Here is a 21,924-nt window from a genome sequence, read left to right on the forward strand (position 1 = left end):
CAATTGCAATGGTTGTAACGAATGTTAATTATTACTGAGTAAAGTGGTCTGTAATGGCTCATATTGATGAACTACCACAAATAATTTCCTGCAATACACACAACGCCTTACAATTACATACATTTTCTCTGAAGTTTATGGAATTCTATGAATTCTATGAATTTAAGTTTGCTTGTATAGTAGTAGGTAACAGTACAAAAGAAAATGACACAAGTACACAAATGGAGTCTTATACCCTGACTACACCGCTCGTGTCGCGTGCGTTGCAAAATACATTTAGGAATCTATGTTATTCAATTATTGCACCCAGACTACTCACAAGCGTCTGTGTGTCATCTCCTCATTGGTTATACCCACGTGGGTGATTGACAGACGAAATGTTGCCAGTTGTCGTGGTAATACTATGAAAGTTTAGATGCCAATCACTATATAAGTTAAACGATGAAAAAGCCTGGGAGGAGAGATGACTAGAAACGATTCGGTTAACCGTTTTTATGTGTGGATTAATTGTCGAGTAGAGGACCTTGTGCATTTAGGTAAAATAACAACTCAATGTTTATATCCCAGGACAAATTAGCTAGCAAGTGCAAGCTAAATTGCCATAAATGTTTAATGTTTTTCGATCTGTCCCCAAATTCATGTCATTGGTTCAGAGTTTGTTTTGATATTTTAACCTGCGTGTCGTGATCGCGTTTGGTGTAGGGGGACAAAATACATTTATGGATGATGGCGCATTACCTAAAATACGTTAGAATAGAATACAGTATATACATATGAAATGAGTAAAGCAGTACGTAAACATTAAAGCAGTTTTTGTGCCATTCGTCCGCCGCCATCATCTCATGTTTCAACAAGATAATGCACAGCCCCATGTCGGAAGGATCAGTACACAATTCCTGGAAGCTGCAAATTTCCCAGTTCTTCCATGGCCTGCATACTCACCAGACATTAAGCATGTTAAAAGATGGATTGACGTGTACTACAGCGTATTCCAGTTCCCGCCAATATCCAGCAACTTCTCACAGCCATTGAAGAGGAGAGGGACAACATTCCACAGGCCACAATCAACAGCCTGATCAACTCTATGCATGAGCCAAATGGTGGTCACACCAGATACTGAATGGTTTTCTGATCCACGCCCTACCCTTTTTTCAAGGTGTCTGTGACCAAAAAATGCCTATCTGTTTTCCCACTCATGTGAAATCCATAGATTAGGGCCTAATGAATTAATTTAAATTGACTGATTTCATTATATGAACTATAACTCAGTACAATATTTTAAATTGTTGTATGTTGCGTTCATATTTTTGTTCAGGTAACTTTGAGTCACCTTAATGGAGTGCAGATTAAAACATGGTAAATTAAAACACACCTAAAAATCTTGTCATGACTCCTGGATTTTCACAGACCCTAGGTCTGAGTGAATGATTTGCTGCTCTTGTGCAGGGAAATTCATTAACACTTCGATTTTTTAACACCTCTTTCATTTTAAATGCTAACAGTCCCCATGGTTTAAACCCCTCTTCCCCTCCAAATTTGCCAATTACCCACTGATATGTATATAGGACCCTGCAAGAAGGTGGTAAATAAGAGGGCCATTTGAAAGGTGGTTATATAAACATTGCCTCATATTTTTAACAGGTATTTTAAACTAGGTGGTTTGAGCCCTGAATACTGATTGGCTGACAGCCATTGTATATCAGACCGTATACCATGGGTATGACAAAACATTTATTTTTACTGCTCCAATTACGTTGGTAACCAGTTTATAATAGCAATAAGGCACCTCTGGGGTTTGTGATATATGGCCAATATACCACGGCTAAGGGCTAATCTTACTACGACTCGTCACAGAGTGCCTGACACAGCCCTTAGCCATGGTATATTGGCCATATACCACACCTCCTCGGGCCTTATTGTTTAAATACACCACATCTTCTGTCTGAAATGTGTGTTTGGTCACATACTTTAATGGAATCCCCAGATATCAAATTATAACTATTTTATATCCTGGATAAACAGGGCATGGTGTATAGAGTAGAGTTAATAATTAAATAATGATTTATAGTAGCTATGTAATTTTGGGAAATTGGCTGGTGATTATCCAACAGTACGGTTTTGACTCGTGATCGAGCTAGCTAGTACTTTACGTTTCAGACTAGACATCGAAAGGTGAAACGGGATTGGCTACTTATTTGGTCACATGCTACTTTCGCCCAATTAGCTTTCAGAAAGTGCTGTTCAGGTGTGTGTGTGTGTGTGTGAGTGTAGTCATTTCTGCTCCTCAGCGAGGAGAGTTGGAGCGAAGCGTCGCTTAATTGGTAAGTCTAGAAGGATGTTTTATTTTGAGTGTTTTATAACGATGCACATTATATTCAGATTGATTAAATAATTACCACCGTCCCTATGAACATGAATTAAGCAACTATATTACCGGTGACACTCATTTTCCGTTGTACGAATTACGTCTCGCAAGCTAACGTTAGCCTAGCAGCAGCCCTCTTTGTTCAGAACGCTCCCTCATCTCGAACCACAAGCAAGGCAGCACGTCTTAAGGCACCATGCTAGCTACCTAACGTTATATTATGGATATTTTTTTTTTTACGCGGCTAGGAATAGAAAGCAAATGCAGGATTTTGTCCATCGTTATGTATGATTGCCTATATAGCTATGGCTAGTCAACGTTGGCTACAATGCGAGGACACGACCATCTTGGGCTAGCCACGCTAGCTAACGTGACGCTCATAAAATGTTATCACTATATCATGCCGATCACATATGGCATTTTATATTTAACTATCTATATATACCCACATAGTTAGCAGTCTAATCGTGGTGTGACTAGTGCATGGGGCATATTCCAGACTGGCGCACTGAATTAAGGCATGAAATTAAAATGGCGTCTGGGAGGATTTTCTTAGCCAGCAGATCCTACCCACTTGCTTACAGCAACACTGACTAGGGTCAGACAGCGTTCCTGTGTAGATAAAGACACCACAGAGCCCGCGCCAAATATTGCTCTATATGCTGAATTGTCACATTGATCAACTGGTAGTTTTTCAGGAAAACTGTCCATTTCCTCCTCAGGAAGCATAAACCACAGCAGCCATTTTGGAATATCAGTGTGAGCCAATTGGCTCCTTTGTCGTTCAAGTGACATGCCATTCCATAATGGCTACTGCTAACTAGCATGAAGACAAACATCTGTTTACTTCAAATCAAGCAGTCATTCAGTCTTCTTGGTGTAACAGTTGGGATAATGGGACAATTTGGTGTACAACCAGTTATCATCCCAGGATTGAGGTGTGTTTAACCTCTGGGCTGTGTGGGACGATAGCGTCCCACCTCACCGTCAGACAAAGTGCAGGGTGCCAAATTCAAAACAACAATCTCATAATTAAAATTCCTCAAGCATAAAAGTATTTTACACAATTTTAAAGATAAAATTCTCGTTAATCTGGCCAGTGTCTGATTTTAAAAATGCTTTACAGCGAAAGCTCCACAAACGATTGTTAGGTCACCACCAACTCACAGAAAAACACAGCCATTTTTCCAGCCAAAGAGTAGTCACAAAAAGCACAGAGAAAAATAAACACTATTCTTTGATCTTCAACAGATGACACTCATAGGACTTTATGTTACACAATACATGTATGTTTTGTTCGATCAAGTGCATATTTCTTTATAAAAAAAATCTCATTTTTACATTGACTCATTACGTTCAGTAGTTCTAAAACATGCAGTGATTTTGCAGAGAGCCACATCAATATACAGAAATACTCATCATAAAGTGTACAGCGTTCAGACAACAAAGCAGCCAATAAGATATCCGCCACATTGTGTAGTCAACATTAGTCAGAAATAACATTATAAATATTCACGTACCTTTGATCTTCATTGGAATGCACTCCCAAGAATCCCAGTTCCACAAATGTTTGATTTGTTCAATAAAGTTCATAATTTATGTCCAAATAGCTTCTTTTGTTAGGGCGTTTGGTAAACAAATCCAAATGCTCGTTCAGATCCAGCCGAACGTTGGACGAAAAGTTCAAAAAGTTCCGTTACAGCTCGTAGAAACTTCTCAAACCAAGTATAGAATCAATCTTTAGGATGTTTTTTATCATAAATGTTCAATGTTCCAACCAGATAATTCTTATGTCTGTAGAAAAGCAATTGAACGAGAGCTAACTCTCTCGTGATCGTGCGTCAAACCCTGTGGCACTCTGCCAGACGCCTGGCTCAATCCCCTCTCATTGTCATTTTTTTGTTTGTTTTTATATCCACATCACTGGACCCAACCAACCCACACTGTGTAAAGTGCAACAAATACATCAGACTGACATTGCGAGCATTCGTGAATCAGTCCTGAAGAGCTATATGAAGGGGGAAAGACACAGCTGTGCATCCTGCGCTGGCGGCAGTTTGACATTTTCCTATGCAACAACCTCCAGACCTTTGTTGCCAATCGCCTCATTCACAGGCTCCTGCCGTTCACATTTCCTCACACAGCAATTCCAAATAGCGACACTAAAGCAGCCAGTCAGAAGCAAGACACTTTTCCTTAGCTATTAAGTAGATGCCCAATAATAATATAATAGTCATTAAGCTGGAATTGTGGGGTAAGTTGTCAGTAGGCATGTCAAACCCTGCTCATCGCTACTCAAGTTACATCAGTACTCACTTACCACCATGTATGTAGTGAAACAACACAGTAGAACTTGTAAGGTAGTGGTGAATAGTCAGATGTTTTTTTCATGAGGTTGTGGCGATACACTGCTATCTGGTGGTGATGAGGAATGATTGCATAATAGGAACTATTACAAATGGATGGTAATTGAAAATAAATATGAGTTCTTGGAAAAGTACTTAAGTCCTTTTTCATTTGACTGCATCAGTAGATATTGAACCAAGCGTGCCATGAAAAGGGTACATGCTGAATCAGGGGATGATGGAAAACAATCAACATCCTTTTTGTATGAATATTGTTTTGATTCTGATCTTTTAAAAAAAAAACCCCCAAAAAAGGTGTGGCTTGTTTTCCATCATGAAGTTATGGTACTTGGCTGGGCCCTGGGTTGGTAGAGCCACGGCAATGTTTTTTTCACAGCTCGTCATGTAGTTAGCTAGCTATCGGGCCTGGATGCCAGTCTCTTTCTGCCATAGCCCCTCTAGTAATGTAATAGTATCTTATGTCATAAACCTTCAAAGTGACAGAATAGTACCGGTAATGGCAGCCATTTTGGTATGGGAGAAATCCAAACCAGTCACTTCTCAGTATTGTTGTCGTCTATTAGAGGTTGACCGATTATGATTTTTCAACTCCGATACTGATTATTAGATGACCAAAAAAGCAGATGCCGATTAATCGGCCAATTTTATTTATTTGTAATGACAATTACAACAATAGTGAATGAAAACTTATTTTAACTTAATATAATACATCAATAAAATCTATTTAGCCTCAAATAAATAATGAAACGTGTTCAATTTGGTTTAAATAATGCAAAAACAAAGTATTGGAGAAGAAAGCACATTGCACTTTTACTAAGGTTTAAAGTTCCTTGCGCAGAACATGAGAACATATGAAAGCTGGTGGTTCCTTTTAACATGAGTGTTCAATATTCCCAGGTAGGAAGTTTTCGGTTGTAGTTATTATAGGAATTATAGGACTATTTCTCTCTACAATTTGTATTTCATTAACCTTTGACTATTGTATATTCTTATAGGCACTTTAGTATTGCCAGTGTAACAGTAGCTTCCGTCCCGAACCAGGAACACAACCAGGAACACAATGACAACAGCCACCCTCGAAGCAGCGTTACCCATGCGGAGCAAGGGGAACAACTACACCCAGGCTCAGAGCGAGTGACGTTTGAAACGCTATTAGTGCGCGCTAACTAGCTAGCCATTTCACTTCGGTTACACCAGCCTCATCTCGGGAGTTGATAGGCTTAAATTCATAAACAGCGCAATGCTTGACGCACAGCGAAGAGCTGCTGGCAAAACGCACGAAAGTGCTGTTTGAATGAATGTTTACCCACCTGCTTCTGCCTACCACTGCTCAGCCAGATACTTAGATACCTGTATGCTCAGTCAGATTATATACAACGCAGGACACGCTAGATAATATCTAGCAATATCATCAACCATGTGTAGTTAACTAGTGATTGTTTTTTATACGTTTAACTAGCTAGCAACTTACCTTGGCTTACTGCATTCGCGTAACAGGCAGTTTCCTTGTGGAGTGCAACGAGAGAGGCAGGTCGTTATTGCGTTGGACAAGTTAACTGTAAGGTTGCAAGATTGGATCCCCCGAGCTGACACGGTGAAAATGTGCTGTTCTGCCCCTGAACATGCAATTAACCCACTGTTCCTAGACCGTCATTGAAAATAAGAATGTGTTCTAAACTGACTTGCCTAGTTAAATAAAGATTAAATACAGGTGTAATAAAAAAAATCTGCAAAACCGGTGTCCAAAAATGCCGATTTCCGATTGTTATGAACTTGAAATTGGCCATTCCAAATAATCGGTCTTATCGTCTACTTTCATCGCTAGTTGTAGGTGGAACGTTCAAATTTGGAGAATGCTCCTTTAAATCCATTGTTGCTACGTGAGATAATCCAACAATGTATACGCCGCCATGTTAGAGTATCTTTGTCTTCTCTCATTGAGCAAAACAGGCGAGTGTCATTCAAAGTGACGCTTTATCTCTGCTTTGCTCACGACGTGCAGAACTTTGGACACCCACCCGCCTTGAACAATGAGAGACAAAAATACTCAAATGGCAGCATATACATTGTTCTACCTCTGAGCAAGAATGTATGTAATTTAAAATCGGCACATTTTCTAAATTCAAATGTTTCTTCCGCAAGTAGCGATGGGTTTGGAGAAGACTTGAGTGAATTGGGCATGTTGAAAAATTGCTCCTGCCGTTTTACACTAGCTAAGGCGTAACGACTGTATGGAGCATTCACATATAGCCACCATTACAATGCTAGTTTCCTGAATAGAGGGATTTGACACATGATAGAAATTATCAGTGGTTGTGTACCTTGATGACTTCTCAGCCAGGTTTACTGTCAGAACTGAGCGACTCAAGATGTGGGGTACTGCCAGTTTCTAATTGATGTCAACTGCAATGAACCGTTTGTAGATTTTAACTGCAGTGCATTCATGTGTTACATACATTTTGGCTTTAGGACTGCGTGTACTGCAGGTCTGTCTGGTAACTGATACCCTTTGCCTCATCATTCTGAACTGTACATTGGCTCTGAAATGTTAATATCAAACTCGCGGCTAACTGAAGAACCATGTTTTTTAGGTCATTATTGCTCTCAGAGTCATACTGGGATACAGGGGCAGTAGCCCAATTTCTCTTCCTTGGTAGAGCTACATTTTAGTCACTAGCATATCTGGCATCTGCTCCTGCAGGACTGACTCATAATCAAACTGATTGAATCAGTATTTTGAAAGTAGATGCTGTTGGTGCCCCTAAGGATTGTGCTACAGTTGTGTCCTGGCACTGCTTCAGCCCTGGTCCAACTTCTCCCATCTTTTATTTTTGGGAGGAAGAATGCGACCGGTGTCCTGCTCATCTGTAGGCCTACAATGATTGAGCTGCCCATTTAAAAAAAAAATCAACAATGGTGATATCAGACCACCTTTTGGCGCTGGGTTTTATACAGGGAGGCTCAAAACAGGAGAAACATTTTAGCGCAACCTTGTCCAATAACGATGCTCATTGAGTTCTATTTTTTTTCCCTCCCCCATGCCTACTGAACACAACCCAGGTTTGCAACCGGCTACAATAGGAACACCCTTGTTACTGCTGTTTCAGCACACTTAACCTATGGGTAATTCCGTGGTATCTGAATTGTGCTGAGACTCCTGTGTAAATTGTTTAAAGCAGTCAATGTGCATAGTTGTTGGTTTGTTAAACTTAGAAATCAATGGTTTGTTTGGTATACATTTTAAAGTGAGAAATTTGAGTTTGTGTAATTCCTTTAGCATGGAATTTCCCTTGTCATGCAAAGCCACCCTTCACTTTAGGGAGGTGCGTCCTTAGGTCAGTTATAAGAAATCTCTATGTTCTGTTACCCTTAAATAACATGTTTTTATTTTAGCAAAAAAAATGACATCTTCTACTCTAGGGGAATCTGGCATCCTTTTATTGCTTTGCTCATTTTAAGCATGTCCCTTTTGTTCTCAGCAGAACCAAGCAGCAGTGTTGGTGTTCTCTCGGGAAGGACCTGTTCTTGTATCACTGCCATATACACAGGATCAAAGACTCTAAAGCAACTATGGTACCGCTTTTCTTATACACTCATTTTTAGGAAGGCTATTTTGTGTAAACACTTTCTATTTGGTAGTGAACATGGAGCACTTTAATTTTACTAGCCTCACCACTATAATATTTTGCCTCTGCAAGCAATCAACTGTATTTGTCTGACATAATTGATTGAGAAGATTATTTGTAAGTTAACAAGGACGCGGCATACAAGTAGGCCTAAAAAAATAAGTGATTCCATCAAATGTCCATTGTAAGGGTAATTCAGGTTGCTGCCAGTCAAAACTGCCCTGGGCATTTCAAACACATGCTCCTGCTTGCATTTGATTGCACTCCTCTAATTGTACATGACTCTCACCCAGCAGTAGTCCATGGATGATTATGTAAGGACAGTGAAAGCTGACTAAGTAAAATTACTGTATTTTGAGGATTACAGTGGGGTGAAGGTTATCACAATATGACTGTTTCTTCCTATCAAAGCCACTTAGTGACTACAATTGTGACCTGCTGAAGTCAATTCCTTAAAATAACTCTCCTATTCCGGTCCAGCCTCCTCCCCTGCGCCACCGCTCCATGCGTATCTTCATGAACGATGACCGCCACGTGATGGCCAAGCACTCCGCTGTGTACCCCACACAGGAGGAGCTGGAGGGTGTGCAGAACATGGTGTCCCACACGGAGCGTGCTCTCAAGGCTGTCTCTGACTGGCTGGACGAGCAGGAAAAGGTGGTCAAGTCTGCACCAGACGGAACTGATTCCGATAAAGAAAGGTAAGTGAGTGGAAAATTATATTCTAAATGGTGCATGGGGTACAAAATGTCAGTTGCGTAGAAATATGTTTTGCACCATCAAGGCTGGAGTGTTGGTGAAGGCAGCATCACTTTCAGCTTTGAATTTCAAAGGTAATTGACCTGGGTACTCATGTCTCCTCTGCCAGTGAGCCCAAGGTGTCGGAACAGGCCACACGGTCCCTGCGTGGGGTGATGAGGGTGGGCCTGGTGGCCAAGGGCTTGCTGCTGAAGGGGGACCTGGACCTGGAGCTGGTCCTTCTGTGTAAGGACAAACCCACAATCACACTGCTGAAGAACGTGGCAGATAACCTGGCTGTGCAACTCAAGGTGAGTCCATTCACCCTCTAGTGTTTTCTGTGTCTTCATATTGTTGGCTTTGTGAAGTTGAATTTGTTCTTCCGGAATATACTCTCCTGCATCATTTCAGTTGTGGGGTGACGCATTCATTTGAGAGGAATGGTCACAACTGAATTCAGTAATAAAATATTTATTTTATGCTTGGGGGTACATGACCTTGACTGCTTGGTGGGATAGCCACTACATGGCTATTGTATTAACAATTCCTCCTGTTCTACCTGGCAGACCATCACAGAGGACAAGTATGAGGTCACTCAGGTCATCCGTGAAGCCACCATCGTAATCAAGAGCACCAAGGAGCCTCCCCTGACCCTGACTATCAACATGACGTCCCCCCTGGTCCGCGAGGAGGTGGAGAAACAGGCTGCCGGAGGTAGGCTGCCACACAGGGGCAGATGGTTCACTAGTGCCCCCTTAGGCAGGGAGACTAAACAGGCAGGCAGCCAGTCTAGACAGATATTGTTTATTGGGCCTTCAATGGAGCTAGGGGATATGTGGGAACTGTCATGTAATGAAACCGTGCTATGTTTATAGCTCTTTAAACTCTCGTAGTTCCATGTAATGTGATGTACATTTTTGATGGCCCAATACACAGTATAGAAAGGCTAGTTACTGACTGAAAAGGGTTTTCTATTCCCTATGGAGTCCAGACATTAACTATATGAAGGCTTACTGAGAATAACAAAAAAACAAACACCACTTTGTTTGCATGTTTTATACTGAACACTGAACGGTTTGCATTGCAGCAAAAATGAGTTGCAAAGTGTTGTCAAGTGTTCTGGTTACTAGACCCAGCAGTGGGCTATTGACTGATGTTCATCAGCAGGGAGGACACGGGTTACAGATAACGCCAGGGGCTCTTTGACTCTGCATGGCTGAATGTCACTTCTCCCAGTCACAGTCAAAATCAGTGGACAACTGTGATCAGTCTTTGTAAATCCAATCCATGGCGGTTTGTCCGAAGCAGAGGGAGTCATAAGTTCAATAATAAATACAAGAAATACTTACAGTGCCCTCTGTAATTATTGGCACAGTGAAGCATTTTTTTTTTTTGGCTCTAATTATTTGAGAAAGTTAAATGCACATATCATACCACCTGAAAATACTAACCTCCCCTGTTAGTGTAATTGGGAGGGATTTGCATATCTTGGGGATATATTTGTGCGTTTAACTTTCTCACTCCTCATTCACTATTCATTCAGGATTATCCATAATTATGGTAGCATCCATATTAATGTAGAAGTGTTTAGAAATGTATTCTTATTTATAATAATGTTTACTCCGAAATGACACATTATTAACAAATTTTTATTGGGCACAAAATAATCTGAAACACAACCAAAACTAACAGAAAATGCATCCAACAAATGTCGAGTCACAAGCTCTATGTAGTCATTGCGTGCTATGAGTATTGGACCAAATACTAAACTTTGAATGAGTCAAAAGAAGAAAAAAATGCTTCGCTTTCCCAATTAGAGGGCACTGTATATTATGAGAAAGGGTACTAGTCGGTGGCGGCCCATGTTCCCTCAGATGTTCTGAACAGGAAGTTGGATGTACCCACCAGGCATCAACCTAGCCTTATCTATAACTGTGTCAACATTGAAGCCCGGTTTGGCTCTTGAAGGCCATCAGTTTTGCTGCAGTGTGGACTTGTTTTGTTAATTTTGTGCATCTGATTCTCTCTGTCAAGCCTTCTAGTTTGTCAATTTTTAGGGACGCTGGACCTTTGACCAACTGGACGCTCTCTGTCTCGGAAGGGGCTAAGCAGTACACCCAGTATAGGGGTGAAGGGGAGGGGCTCTACCTCTCATTGTTATAGCAAAGCACTCAGACTTCATAACTGGGCTGAGGCATACGAGTTGACATTGAGTTAACACAATGGAGACAACTTCCCTTTTGATAATTCACTCCCACTGTAATCTTACATCCATACACATTTTTCTCAATATAGGCCTACTTGGAGTATCTTAAGAAATCACCCACTTAACAGCAGTTTCTGAAGTGGGTTGAAGTTATATATCTTTAGTGTAATTGCAGTTTCACTGAGAGGTTCAGACCATCAAGTTCTCCAGGTGTGGGGGGGTCCCCCCTCCCCTTCCCTGTCCTGCCTGTGGTTTGGGAAAGCTGCCTACTCCCCCTGGCCGTGTGACAGAACCCCCCTTGGTCAAACTGTACCTTGTCTTCTTATTCCACCCGCCAATAGAAACGCTATCAGTCAACGATCCACCGGATGTTCTGGACAGGCAGAAATGCCTTACTGCCTTGGCGTCTCTTCGCCACGCCAAGTGGTTCCAGGTTTGCATCTTGTCTTTATTTGTCTTAAAGTAGTTCAGTTTTTTTCTACATTTGACGCAGTTTCTTTCTTTGGTCGTTTTATTGTTTTTATTTTTAAATGTCCTTTCGAAGTGTATCTATCACCTGTAGTAGACTTCTTACTCTGTGGTTTTATAGCGTTTCCAAGGAAACCTTTGTCATTACCTTGTAGAGATGCTCTGCTGACTTAACAGGTTTGATTGCAGTGTCATTGAAAATGTTCAATGCTGCTTTTTAGAAAGGACGTTCAACAATCCCCTCAAAGCAACCGTTGTATTAAACCACTGCTTAATTTTGATCAGAGATGTGGAACTAACTTGCTACACTCGGGTGCAATATTTCTCAAATATTATCAATCTATCAATCGACAACCCTTTTCTGTACTATCATATTGTGTTGAGGTTGATTCCTCATTGTGGACTATGTTGATTCTTAGTCATCATAGGGTACTGTCATCTCTTGCTCTTAACTGTAAGCGCTCCATCTCTGCAGCCTGTTCTTGTAGAGTGTGTAGGCTCCAATCCCCCATGCTCTTGCTGTTTCAGCTTTCTGTGTGCCACAAAAAAAGGAATATTGCACCTTAGTTAGAAAATGTACATTCACTATTCAGTCTTCTGGGGCCTCATTTATAAACGTTGCTTATGACAAAATATGACCCAAAACATGTGCACCAAAGTTGGCATTAATTAAAAATACTCTCCTCCCACGAACTTCAGACCATGCATAAGCACAGTTTCTAGTGGTTGAAGTATTACATTGCAAGGTGAAAGTGGTAGCCTTGTGCTAATGGGGAATATGACTCTTACTCAGTCACGAATAATGCCAAAATCTGCCATTAGCGAGAAGAGCAAAATCTTTTTATTTTCTTTGCATTCTAAAATAAAATCCTATTTCACTTACATGATCATTGCATAGTAAATTCTTCACATTTTCTGATTTCCTAGGCAACTTGCAAACTGGTCTATAGGCCTACAAGTTACTATAGGCTACCATTCTTCCCATTGCTCATTTCATTTGACTTATGTCACAGTAGTAAATAAGCTATTTCAAGTATTTTGCTGTGTGATCCATTCCAAAACGCTGTTTAACATTGGAACAGACTGTTCACCTTTTCATTGACGTTTGTAGGCTAGGCTTATGTCTACTGGAGAAATGTGACATTACAGTTTTCAGACATTTCATTTAGAAGCAAAATACATACAACAACCATTGCATAATACATTCCTCAACATTTCTGGCCATGTTAAGATGGTTGAGTTCATATTCCTGAAGTAGCCATATAAAAAATTACCATGTCACATCTCATTTAATTGGGCCAATTAATGTGCTATTTATAATGTCATGTTTTTAGTCTACATCCAACAGGAGAATTCAACAGATGAACAGACATTTGATCTACTGAAATGTGTAGGCCTCCGGTCATTTTTTTATTAGAGTAGGTATTGTTTCAGAACTTGTGGACATTGCTACATATTTAGGTTTGTGGGGAGAAAGTCAATGCAAAACATTATTGCATTCAACGATCTGTTTACAGGTCCACAACAATTTGCAATTGATTTTGTCACTCAGATACTGCAAAAGAAAACATTCTGCCAACACACGACATCCGATCAAGTTCGCTATTGCTATTTAGATACTCTTTGCCTATTTCCAATTCTAGTATACAGCAAATAAGGGCATTATTGTCACCATAAAATGTGAAATATGGGTGTTTTTCAGGTGGACTTATCCTGCTCGTTAATACTTGTTTACATGTTTATGACTGGTCTGATTTCTAATGGGGGAAATGCATATGTTTGACATGTGCAAAGTTTATATAAAGCTATTTTGTCCGTGCGTAGTCTTTTCAGAAATGGTGCAAATATTTACTGTTAAATTCATGCAATGGTTATAAATGAGACCCCTGGTATATACCCCATACAATAACCTTTAGAGCTACTGTAAGGTATCGCCACTCATTAAACTAAGCACATTATAAATACTCTCATTGTCCTACATTTTTCCATGTCAGCATTTGGCTATACATTGACTCCCCTTCTCCCTCTAATCATTTAACAGAATCACAAGTTGACACATTTGATACGGAGCTGCAAGAAGCACAATTACTCAACAATCACCACCCTGTCATACCTATTACAGCACCACTGATCAAATCTGCTTTTTACTTCACACAAATGGAGTTGTCTATTAAATTCAATAACCACATCTGCAGACAGAACAATTATCACATTCATGCTGCACTTTTCCCATACTGTACCACAATAATGACAAAGCAGAGCCGTTCGTCTGTGTGGCTTTTTGGTGTAGCTGCTGCTTTCTTGTTTTTGTGAGTTCTTGTTTGACTAAGGCTCCCTCTCCCTCCTCCCCCTCCCTGCTTGTGTCTCCAGGCCAGGGCCAACGGGCTGAGGTCCTGCGTCATCGTCATCCGCATCCTGAGGGACCTGTGCTCCCGCGTCCCCACTTGGGCCCCACTGCATGGATGGGTGAGTCACCAGCAGCATTTTCTGCCAGCTGGTTCGTCGAACGCCCCCTAACTCATGACATTTGGTTTGAGAAATGTCATTCTAATTACAGTGGTCAGGTTTGATGTGTAAGATGGTAATTTATTTAAGGGCTTAGTACATCAAACTGCAACAAGTTCTTATTTACAGCCTTTTTATCCAATTTGCCAAACATCTGGACAAAATACAAACATTAACATTTCTTCCCTTCACCCCTGCTAGCCAATAGAGCTGCTGTGTGAGAAGGCAATTGGCACAGGGAACCGGCCAATGGGGGCAGGAGAGGCTCTGCGAAGAGTTTTGGAGTGTCTGGCTTCTGGAATCCTCATGGCTGGTGAGTAGTCTCAAAGAGCGGAGAGGACAAGTCCTCCCACCTCTGCTTAATTAATATCGTAGTAATTCCACATCACAAGCCAAAAGATGTCATAATTTGCCTGTTGGTTTTTAGATGGTGCTGGAATCTGTGATCCATGTGAGAAGGAGCTGACAGATGCTATTGGCCACCTGGACCTCCAGCAGAGGGAGGACCTCACACAGAGTGCCCAGGTGAGTCACATCTACACCCACAGGGCCTACCGAGTGGGGCAGTGGTCTAAGGCACTGCATCGCAGTTGCTAACTGTACCCCTAGAGGTCCTTGTTTGAGTCCGGGCTCTGCCGCAGCCGGCTGCGACCGGGAGACCCAGCTGCGCACAATTGGCCCAGCGTCGTCCAGGTTAAGGGAGGGTTTGGCCGGCAGGGATGTCCTTGTCCCATCACTCTTTAGCGACTCCTGTGGCAGACCGGGCGTGCACATGCACATTGCCAGGTGTGCTGTGTTTCCTCCGACACATTGCTGCACTGCTTCCGGGTTAAGCAGGCATTGTGTCAAGAAGCAGTGCAGCTTGGTTGGGTCGTGTTTCGGAGGACGAGTCCGTCAGGGAGTTGCAGCGATGAGACAAGATTAACTACCAATTGGGGAGAAAGGGGGGTAAAATTGTTTGTGTAAAAAAAAAAAAAAAAAAAAAAAAAAAAAAAAACACGTGTGTGATTATGGTGGCTGTAGTAAATGGAAAAAAATCACCACCTGTTCATCTGTTTTCAGCATGCCTTAAGGCTGTCTGCCTTCGGACAGCTTCACAAAGTGCTAGGGATGGACCCCCTTCCTTCCAAAATGCCCCGGAAACCCAGGAGCGAGACCCCCATTGACTATACAGGTAAGCCAGGCTGCAGACGTGTGCATACAACTTAGTGTCCATATTTTGGAAAGGCTCAGCAGTCCTTGTGTTTTTGTTGCAGTCCAAATCCCCCCCAGTACAACCTACGCCCCACCAATGAAGAGGCCTATCGAGGAGGAGGAAGGAGGGGAGGACAAAAGTCCAAACAAGAAAAAAAAGAAGCTGCAAAAGAAATGTAGGTGTTGCTTAGTTCTTCCTGTTCTTCACAGTTCTTCAGTGGCGACTCTTTTTAATTTCCCCCTTGGATGGACCAAAACAATTTATTAAGTGGCAGTGTTTTTAATCCTAATCTTCACTAGCCCCAGATGAGAAGTCGGAGCCTCCCCAGGCCATGAATGCTCTGATGAGGCTGAACCAGCTGAAGCCTGGCCTGCAGTATAAACTCCTCTCCCAAACTGGCCCGGTACACGTACCAGTCTTCACCATGGCTGTGGAAGTGGACGGCAAGAGCTTTGAAGCCTCAGGCCCATCCAAACGCACTGCCAAGCTTCACGTTGCTGTCAAGGTGAGTGGGTGTATGGTGTAAATGTTCTAAGCGTTGGGTGTGTTGTTGTGAAATCAGAAGATTGTAACTATTGTCTGCTGCGCTTCACATATTTTCCTTTCCAATCTTTTGCTTGGCCCAATCATAGGTCCTCCAGGATATGGGCCTCCCCACAGGTGTGGAGCTGAAGACTGCTGAGCCAGTGAAAACTGAGGTGGCAACGGCCATTGTGGAGGAGGTGAAACCCTGCATCACTCCCATCGCAATGGACACCGCAGCCACAGGGGCGGACAGCGTGGAGGCCACAGACGGTGCAGAGGTATGGGTCCTCGGAGTAGAACTCAAAACAATGTTTTTGGACACTAGGCTCGGTTTTGACTCCAGTTTTGTTGTATTGGTCTTGTTTACAGAGAAATGTATGTTTTTCTTTGTCTTAGAGTGCTCGTCAACAGGGACCAATCCTGACCAAACATGGGAAGAATCCTGTGATGGAGCTAAACGAGAAGCGGCGCGGCCTCAAGTATGAGCTCATCTCAGAGACCGGAGGCAGCCACGACAAACGCTTCGTCATGGAGGTTAGTGTCTCAGGAGTGGAATAAGTACCCATCCACCCCGCAACTAGACTGATGCCTTTTTAGAAACAAACAGTAGATATCCAGCTGCTTCAATGATTGGAGGAGTTTACTTTATTTGCACCAAATCTCAATTTCATGTAAATTTTAGAGTTTTTTTTTTTTTGCTTGTTTTTGAGAATTTACCCCTGCATCACTATACTGAGAGCTTTGTCGTTTCTAACATTACATTTGGGTGTTTTTGGAGTTTTGCTTATCTGTGGCTCCCATACTGCAGAACGAGCAACAAGGAAGTATATTGGTGAGGTACATTTCTCAAAACAGTGTCTGGACACTTCTATAGCAACATACAATTTAAATCTCAAATTTTGTTCAAATAAAGTTAACTTGACCTTTTTAAACATTGACAATAACATGAGCTTGGCTTTGACACAAATTCTTGGTCCCATGCTTTATCCTGTTCTTGCCTGAGTCAATGTATTGACCTGTCTTTCCTCCTGTTCCAGGTGGAGATAGATGAACAGAAGTTCCAAGGGACTGGCTCCAATAAGAAGGTGGCCAAGGCCTATGCTGCCTTGGCAGCCCTGGACAAACTCTTCCCAGAGGGCTCTGTGACTGAGGCAGCCAAGAAGAAGAAACTCCCAATGGTAAGATTCCTTATGCCTTACTGTATATATGTGCTTGCTATTGTTTGTAAAAATATATTAACTGAGTAATTATGGTTGCTGCTGACCTGTCTGTCAATTTAGTCCTCGTGTTTTCTCCAACAGCATGGGTTTGGCATGATGGGTGACCCGACTGGTGACCCGGCAGCCACTCCCAGGGGCAGAGGTAGAGGACGTGGCAGGGGGAGGGGCCGAGGGTTCAATAATGGTGGCAGCTATGGTCAAGGTAAAACAGCTATATGCTACCTACAGTGCCCTCAAAGTATTCATACCCCTTTCCTTTCTCTACGTTTTGTTACAGCCTGAATTTAAAATTTATTAAATGTATTTTTTTGTCAATTGGCCAACACACATTGCCCTAATGTAAAAAAAATTAAAATCAATTACTACCCCATCTCTGTACCCCGCACATGCAATTATTTGTTAGGTTCCTAAGTATAGCAGTGAATTTCAAACACAGATTCAACCACAAAGAACAGGGAGGTTTTCCAATGACTCGCAAAGAAGGGCACCTATTGGTAGATGGATTTTAAAAAAGCAGACACTGAATATCTCTTTGAGCACGGTGAAGTTGTTAATTACACTTTGGATGGCGTATCAATACACCCAGTCACTACAAAGAGACAGGGTTTCTTCCCAACTCAGTTGCCAGAGAGGAGGGAAACCGCTCAGGGATTTCACCAAGGCCAATGGTAACTTTAAAATGGGTAGAGTTTAATGGCTGTGATAGGAGTAACTGAGGATGGGGTCAACGTTGTAGTTACTCCACAACACTAACCTAATTGACAGTGAAAAGGAAGCCTGTACAAAGTTTAAAAATATTCCAAAACATGCATCCTGTTTTGCAACACGGCACTAAACTAATACTGCAAAATAATGTGGCAAAGCAATTAACTCTTTGTCCTGAATAGTGTGTTATGTTTGGGGTAAATCCAATACAGAGTAACACTCCATATTTTCAAGCGCAGTGGTGGCTGCATCATGTTATGGATATTCTTGTCATCTTTAAGAACTGGGTTTTTCAGGATAAAAATTAAACTAAGCACAGACAAAATCCTAGAGAATAAACTGGTTGACTTCTTTCCCTCAGGCAGTGGGAGGTGATAGCAGGACAATAACCGAACACACAAGGCCAGTTAAGCACAGGAGTTGCTTATCAAGAAGACATTGAATGTACCAGAGTTGCCTAGTTACAGATTTGACTTAAATCAGCTTGTAAATCTTTGGCAAGATTTGAAAATTGCTTTCTAACAAATGACCAACAACAAACAGAACGTGAATAAAAAAACAATTAAATGTGCAAATATTGTACAATCCAAGTGTGTAAAGCTCTTCGACTTACCCAGAAAGACTCTCAGCTGTAATTGCTGCCAAAGGTGATTCTAATATGTATTGACCCAGGGGTGTGAATATTTATGTAAATTGGTGTGTGTGTGTGTATATATATATATATATATGTGTGTGTGTGTGTGTGTGTGTGTATTTTTGGGGTCCATTAACATGTTTTTCCTTTGTCATTGTGTGTAGACGGTCAGGTCAGAAAAACAGATTTTTATTTCGGGCTCTAATACAATAAAATATGGAGTAAGTCATGGGGTATGAGTACTTTCTGAAGGCACTACATTGACTATTGACTATGCTGTAAATACTGTTTTTCAACATTTAAATGGTAGGCAACATCTCATGTCAGCTGAGAAATGTAATGGTTGGTTTGCTTAACTCTTCAGGTGGCTATGGAAGTTATGGATATGGGAACAATGGAAACACTGGCGGCTATAGTGAGTATTGATTTTCCCTTGTCCTCATCTTCCAATCCCTGGAATAGTCTTGCGACTCAGTCTGGTTTTCATTTGATATGTCCACCTTTATCAAGAGGATACTACAAGAGGGTTTCTCACTACTCGCATTGTAAGATAAGCAGAAGTTCAGTGTGGTTTGATCAGAGCACAACATGCTCAGCCATCTTAGTGGAGAGTTAGTGGCATACATCTGGAGGTTTCCAACAATACAAGACCTGGAAATGTTATTTAAAAAGTATATTTTTGTTTTGGAGAGTATGCCATTGAATGTCATCTAAACAAACTACCAAAGAAGGAACTTGAGTGCTCTTATTCCTGGTTCGATTATGATTTTACATTTCTCTGCTTTGTTAAGCCACAGGACTCAATCTATATCACTTTGACCCCCCTCCTACCAGCAGAACTGTTCTGAGGAAACACCTTCTTGAGCGTGACAGGAGCAGAGAAATCTAAAAGTCCCGACAAACAAAAAGCAGTTTTGAAAACAATTTGACCAAGTCATTGACACATGCCACTTTATGGCAAAAAACAAACAAACCAATCTAATTAAATTTTTCCTTCTCTGCTCTGTCTCATTCTTTAGGTGACTTTGTCTCAGACTGCTATGGCTACCACGAGTTTGCGACATAGATCATCCCAATCTTTTAAATCAAAACAAAATGTAGAGAAAGAGGAGCAAACTATAGTGTTCCTGCAACATGAACTCCAATCACTCCCCTGGGAAAAAACTCCCTTTGCTTAACCGCTACGACTCATGTCCCAACGCCTAGAGAGATGGGAGGCCAGTGAGTGCTTGTTGCCTTTGGTCACCTTCCATACCCTCTGCCAACCCTGGGACGTACCTGGACACCTGGATATGCCAAAAGCCACAGGCACACTTTCCCAATAGACTGCCTTCCTTAGTGGAATTGAGACCAGAGCATTATGGTTGGCTGATGGATAATGGCCCACTGTGATGGAGTGGGTCAGACTGGGGAGATTGATCCCATTGTGGCCATCTGTCTTGAATGTCTACACACAAAAAAAGTTATTTCTTATGATGTGAACGGTCTTATTTCATTTTGTTGTCTGAAAATGTATTATCAATCACCTCATTGTCAATGTTTTTATTTTATTTAGCATTTTGTTATGAGAACATAAGGCTGCTTTGAATATTTGCAGTTTTTTATTAAAATGTCAGAATTGCTAAATTGTGGCTATTGATGCATGGTGGTTACATGCTCGTCTTACTTTGAAAATGATAATGTTCACAATGCCCCTCATTGACCTCACACGTGAGGCACCTTTAGGCATGAAAGAACCACAGCATTGTTGATACTTGCACAAGACTGATTTTGACATTCTGCATTATGATTGTGAAGTAAAAATAGTCTTGTATGTTTTTAAAAAATAAATGTGATATCCCATACAATAATGTGGTACTGCAATTTTAGTGAAACGCTTCACTTTCTTGAAAATGCAATGTATTAATCTTCACAAGCATGGGTGTGACAGCAGTAGAACTCTACAAACCCCCTCTTAATTTCATGCCTCTTTCTTTTAGATTATTACAATAGTGGAGCAAATGGTGGAGCTGCGGCTGCTGGCACAGTTACTGAAGTCGCTGCGGCCAGCACTACAGGCGTGACAGCTACAGGAACCTATGGTTCCTACTACCAGAATGATGGGGGCTACTCCACCCCATCTCCAGCTCCCAAAGCCCCTGTCAAAAAGGAGGCCAAGTCTACCTTCCCTGGACCGCCAGGCGTTGGTGGGGGGGTCCAAGGGGCCTACCAGACCACCCCTGGCCAGAGTGCCTATAACCAGTATGGCCAGGGCTATGGGCAAGGCAATAAGACCTTCAATCAAAACCAGGCAGGAGCAGGAGTTTATCCGTACAGCACTGCCTACCCCAGCCAGGTGACGGGCAGCACTGTTGCCAGCCAAGACTACAGTTACGACGGTAAGATGGATTTTCGGCACAGGGAATCACAAGTTCAACGTAACCTAAGCTGTTTTATCAAGAGTTTCACTAATCAACTTCCTCTTCCATAGGTTACGGAAATCAGTCAAATTACAACGCACAGGCAGGAGCCAACCAGAGCTATGGTGCAAATCCAGCGCCATACCACAACCCAGTAGGATACGGCAGGGGAGACCCCACCGTGAACTACCAGTACAGATAGACTAATCCGCCCTCTGCACACCCCCAACTGAGCCCCACAGTACCACCCCACAACCCTGTCACAAGCGTTCTCCAAAGAAGCGATGGTGGCTGTCCTGTGATCCATGGTTACTTGCATTTGTTTTATTTTTTTATTTAAAGTAATAAACTGGACTTATTAGTTGGCAGCTCCCCACGGCTGTATCAAATTGTCTATTTCATCAGTTTGGTCAGTGTTCAAGCTTGTATTTTATTTGTATGCACTCCACCAAATTCCCCTCCCATATCACCACCACTACCACCCAAAAAGAGGGAATGACAACTTTTTTCCTTTTTTTTTTTATACCCCAGCTATGATTTTATTTCTGTCCATACACAGTTAACTATGTTGACCACTAGTTGTTTTTGACTGAGGATGTTTAAATTTTCATTTTACAATACAATGGGCCTGGAGAACTGCTTGCTTGTTGACGTATTTGCTTGTAATTTTAGACATTTATTTTTCAATGTTTTAGTTGACGTATTTCTGTAGTTTTAACTCCAACAAATAATTTTGGAAATGACTAGGAAGACATTTTTTTAAATGTCAATTACATTTCTGGTCAAAGTAGATTTGGTGGTTGGGATGATTTTATTTCTTCTCAGAACCATGTATAAGAAAGTGTGGTGTTTGTATCAATAAAGGACTTTTATTTTGGAGGAAAGCAACTTGTGTGTCGACCAAGCATTTCACTTCATGAGAGGCTCTCTATTAACCTTACGTTCCCTCCCAGATATCAGAAAATACATTTT

The 21,924-nt window shown here is 41.6% G+C and overlaps 1 protein-coding gene across 3 annotated transcripts; it reads left to right on the plus strand.

The window, feature by feature from the left end:
• The first annotated feature begins 2,239 nt into the window (after positions 1–2,239).
• Positions 2,240–21,840, plus strand: LOC135555485 (interleukin enhancer-binding factor 3 homolog). 3 transcript variants are annotated; one of them, XM_064987956.1, is made up of 19 exons: positions 2,240–2,321; positions 8,211–8,304; positions 8,838–9,058; positions 9,226–9,406; positions 9,662–9,809; positions 11,643–11,734; positions 14,140–14,235; positions 14,476–14,587; positions 14,702–14,799; positions 15,337–15,448; positions 15,531–15,644; positions 15,769–15,974; positions 16,102–16,272; positions 16,391–16,528; positions 17,032–17,172; positions 17,296–17,416; positions 18,918–18,968; positions 20,533–20,931; positions 21,024–21,840. In XM_064987956.1, exons 2-19 carry the CDS (start codon positions 8,302–8,304, stop codon positions 21,152–21,154), a joined length of 2,535 nt encoding a protein of 844 aa, XP_064844028.1. In that variant the 5' UTR covers positions 2,240–2,321; positions 8,211–8,301; the 3' UTR covers positions 21,155–21,840. The 3 variants fall into 3 exon arrangements, with proteins under 3 accessions (XP_064844028.1, XP_064844030.1, XP_064844029.1); XM_064987957.1 differs by having other exon boundaries at positions 2,246–2,321; positions 8,214–8,304; XM_064987958.1 differs by lacking the exons at positions 20,533–20,931; positions 21,024–21,840 and adding an exon at positions 19,573–20,416.
• Positions 21,841–21,924: the final 84 nt, after the last annotated feature.

Source organism: Oncorhynchus masou, chromosome 15 (genome assembly GCF_036934945.1).
Source record: "Oncorhynchus masou masou isolate Uvic2021 chromosome 15, UVic_Omas_1.1, whole genome shotgun sequence".
NCBI classification, from domain to species: Eukaryota; Metazoa; Chordata; class Actinopteri; order Salmoniformes; family Salmonidae; genus Oncorhynchus; species Oncorhynchus masou.

What these genes read in the sequence shown, in the direction of transcription:
- LOC135555485 (XM_064987956.1), top strand. An exon ending in ACAAACGCTTCGTCATGGAG is followed by an intron (nt 16,529 to 17,031) that starts GTTAGTGTCTCA and finishes CTCCTGTTCCAG; the next exon opens with GTGGAGATAGATGAACAGAA. An exon ending in TGGTGGCAGCTATGGTCAAG is followed by an intron (nt 17,417 to 18,917) that starts GTAAAACAGCTA and finishes TTAACTCTTCAG; the next exon opens with GTGGCTATGGAAGTTATGGA.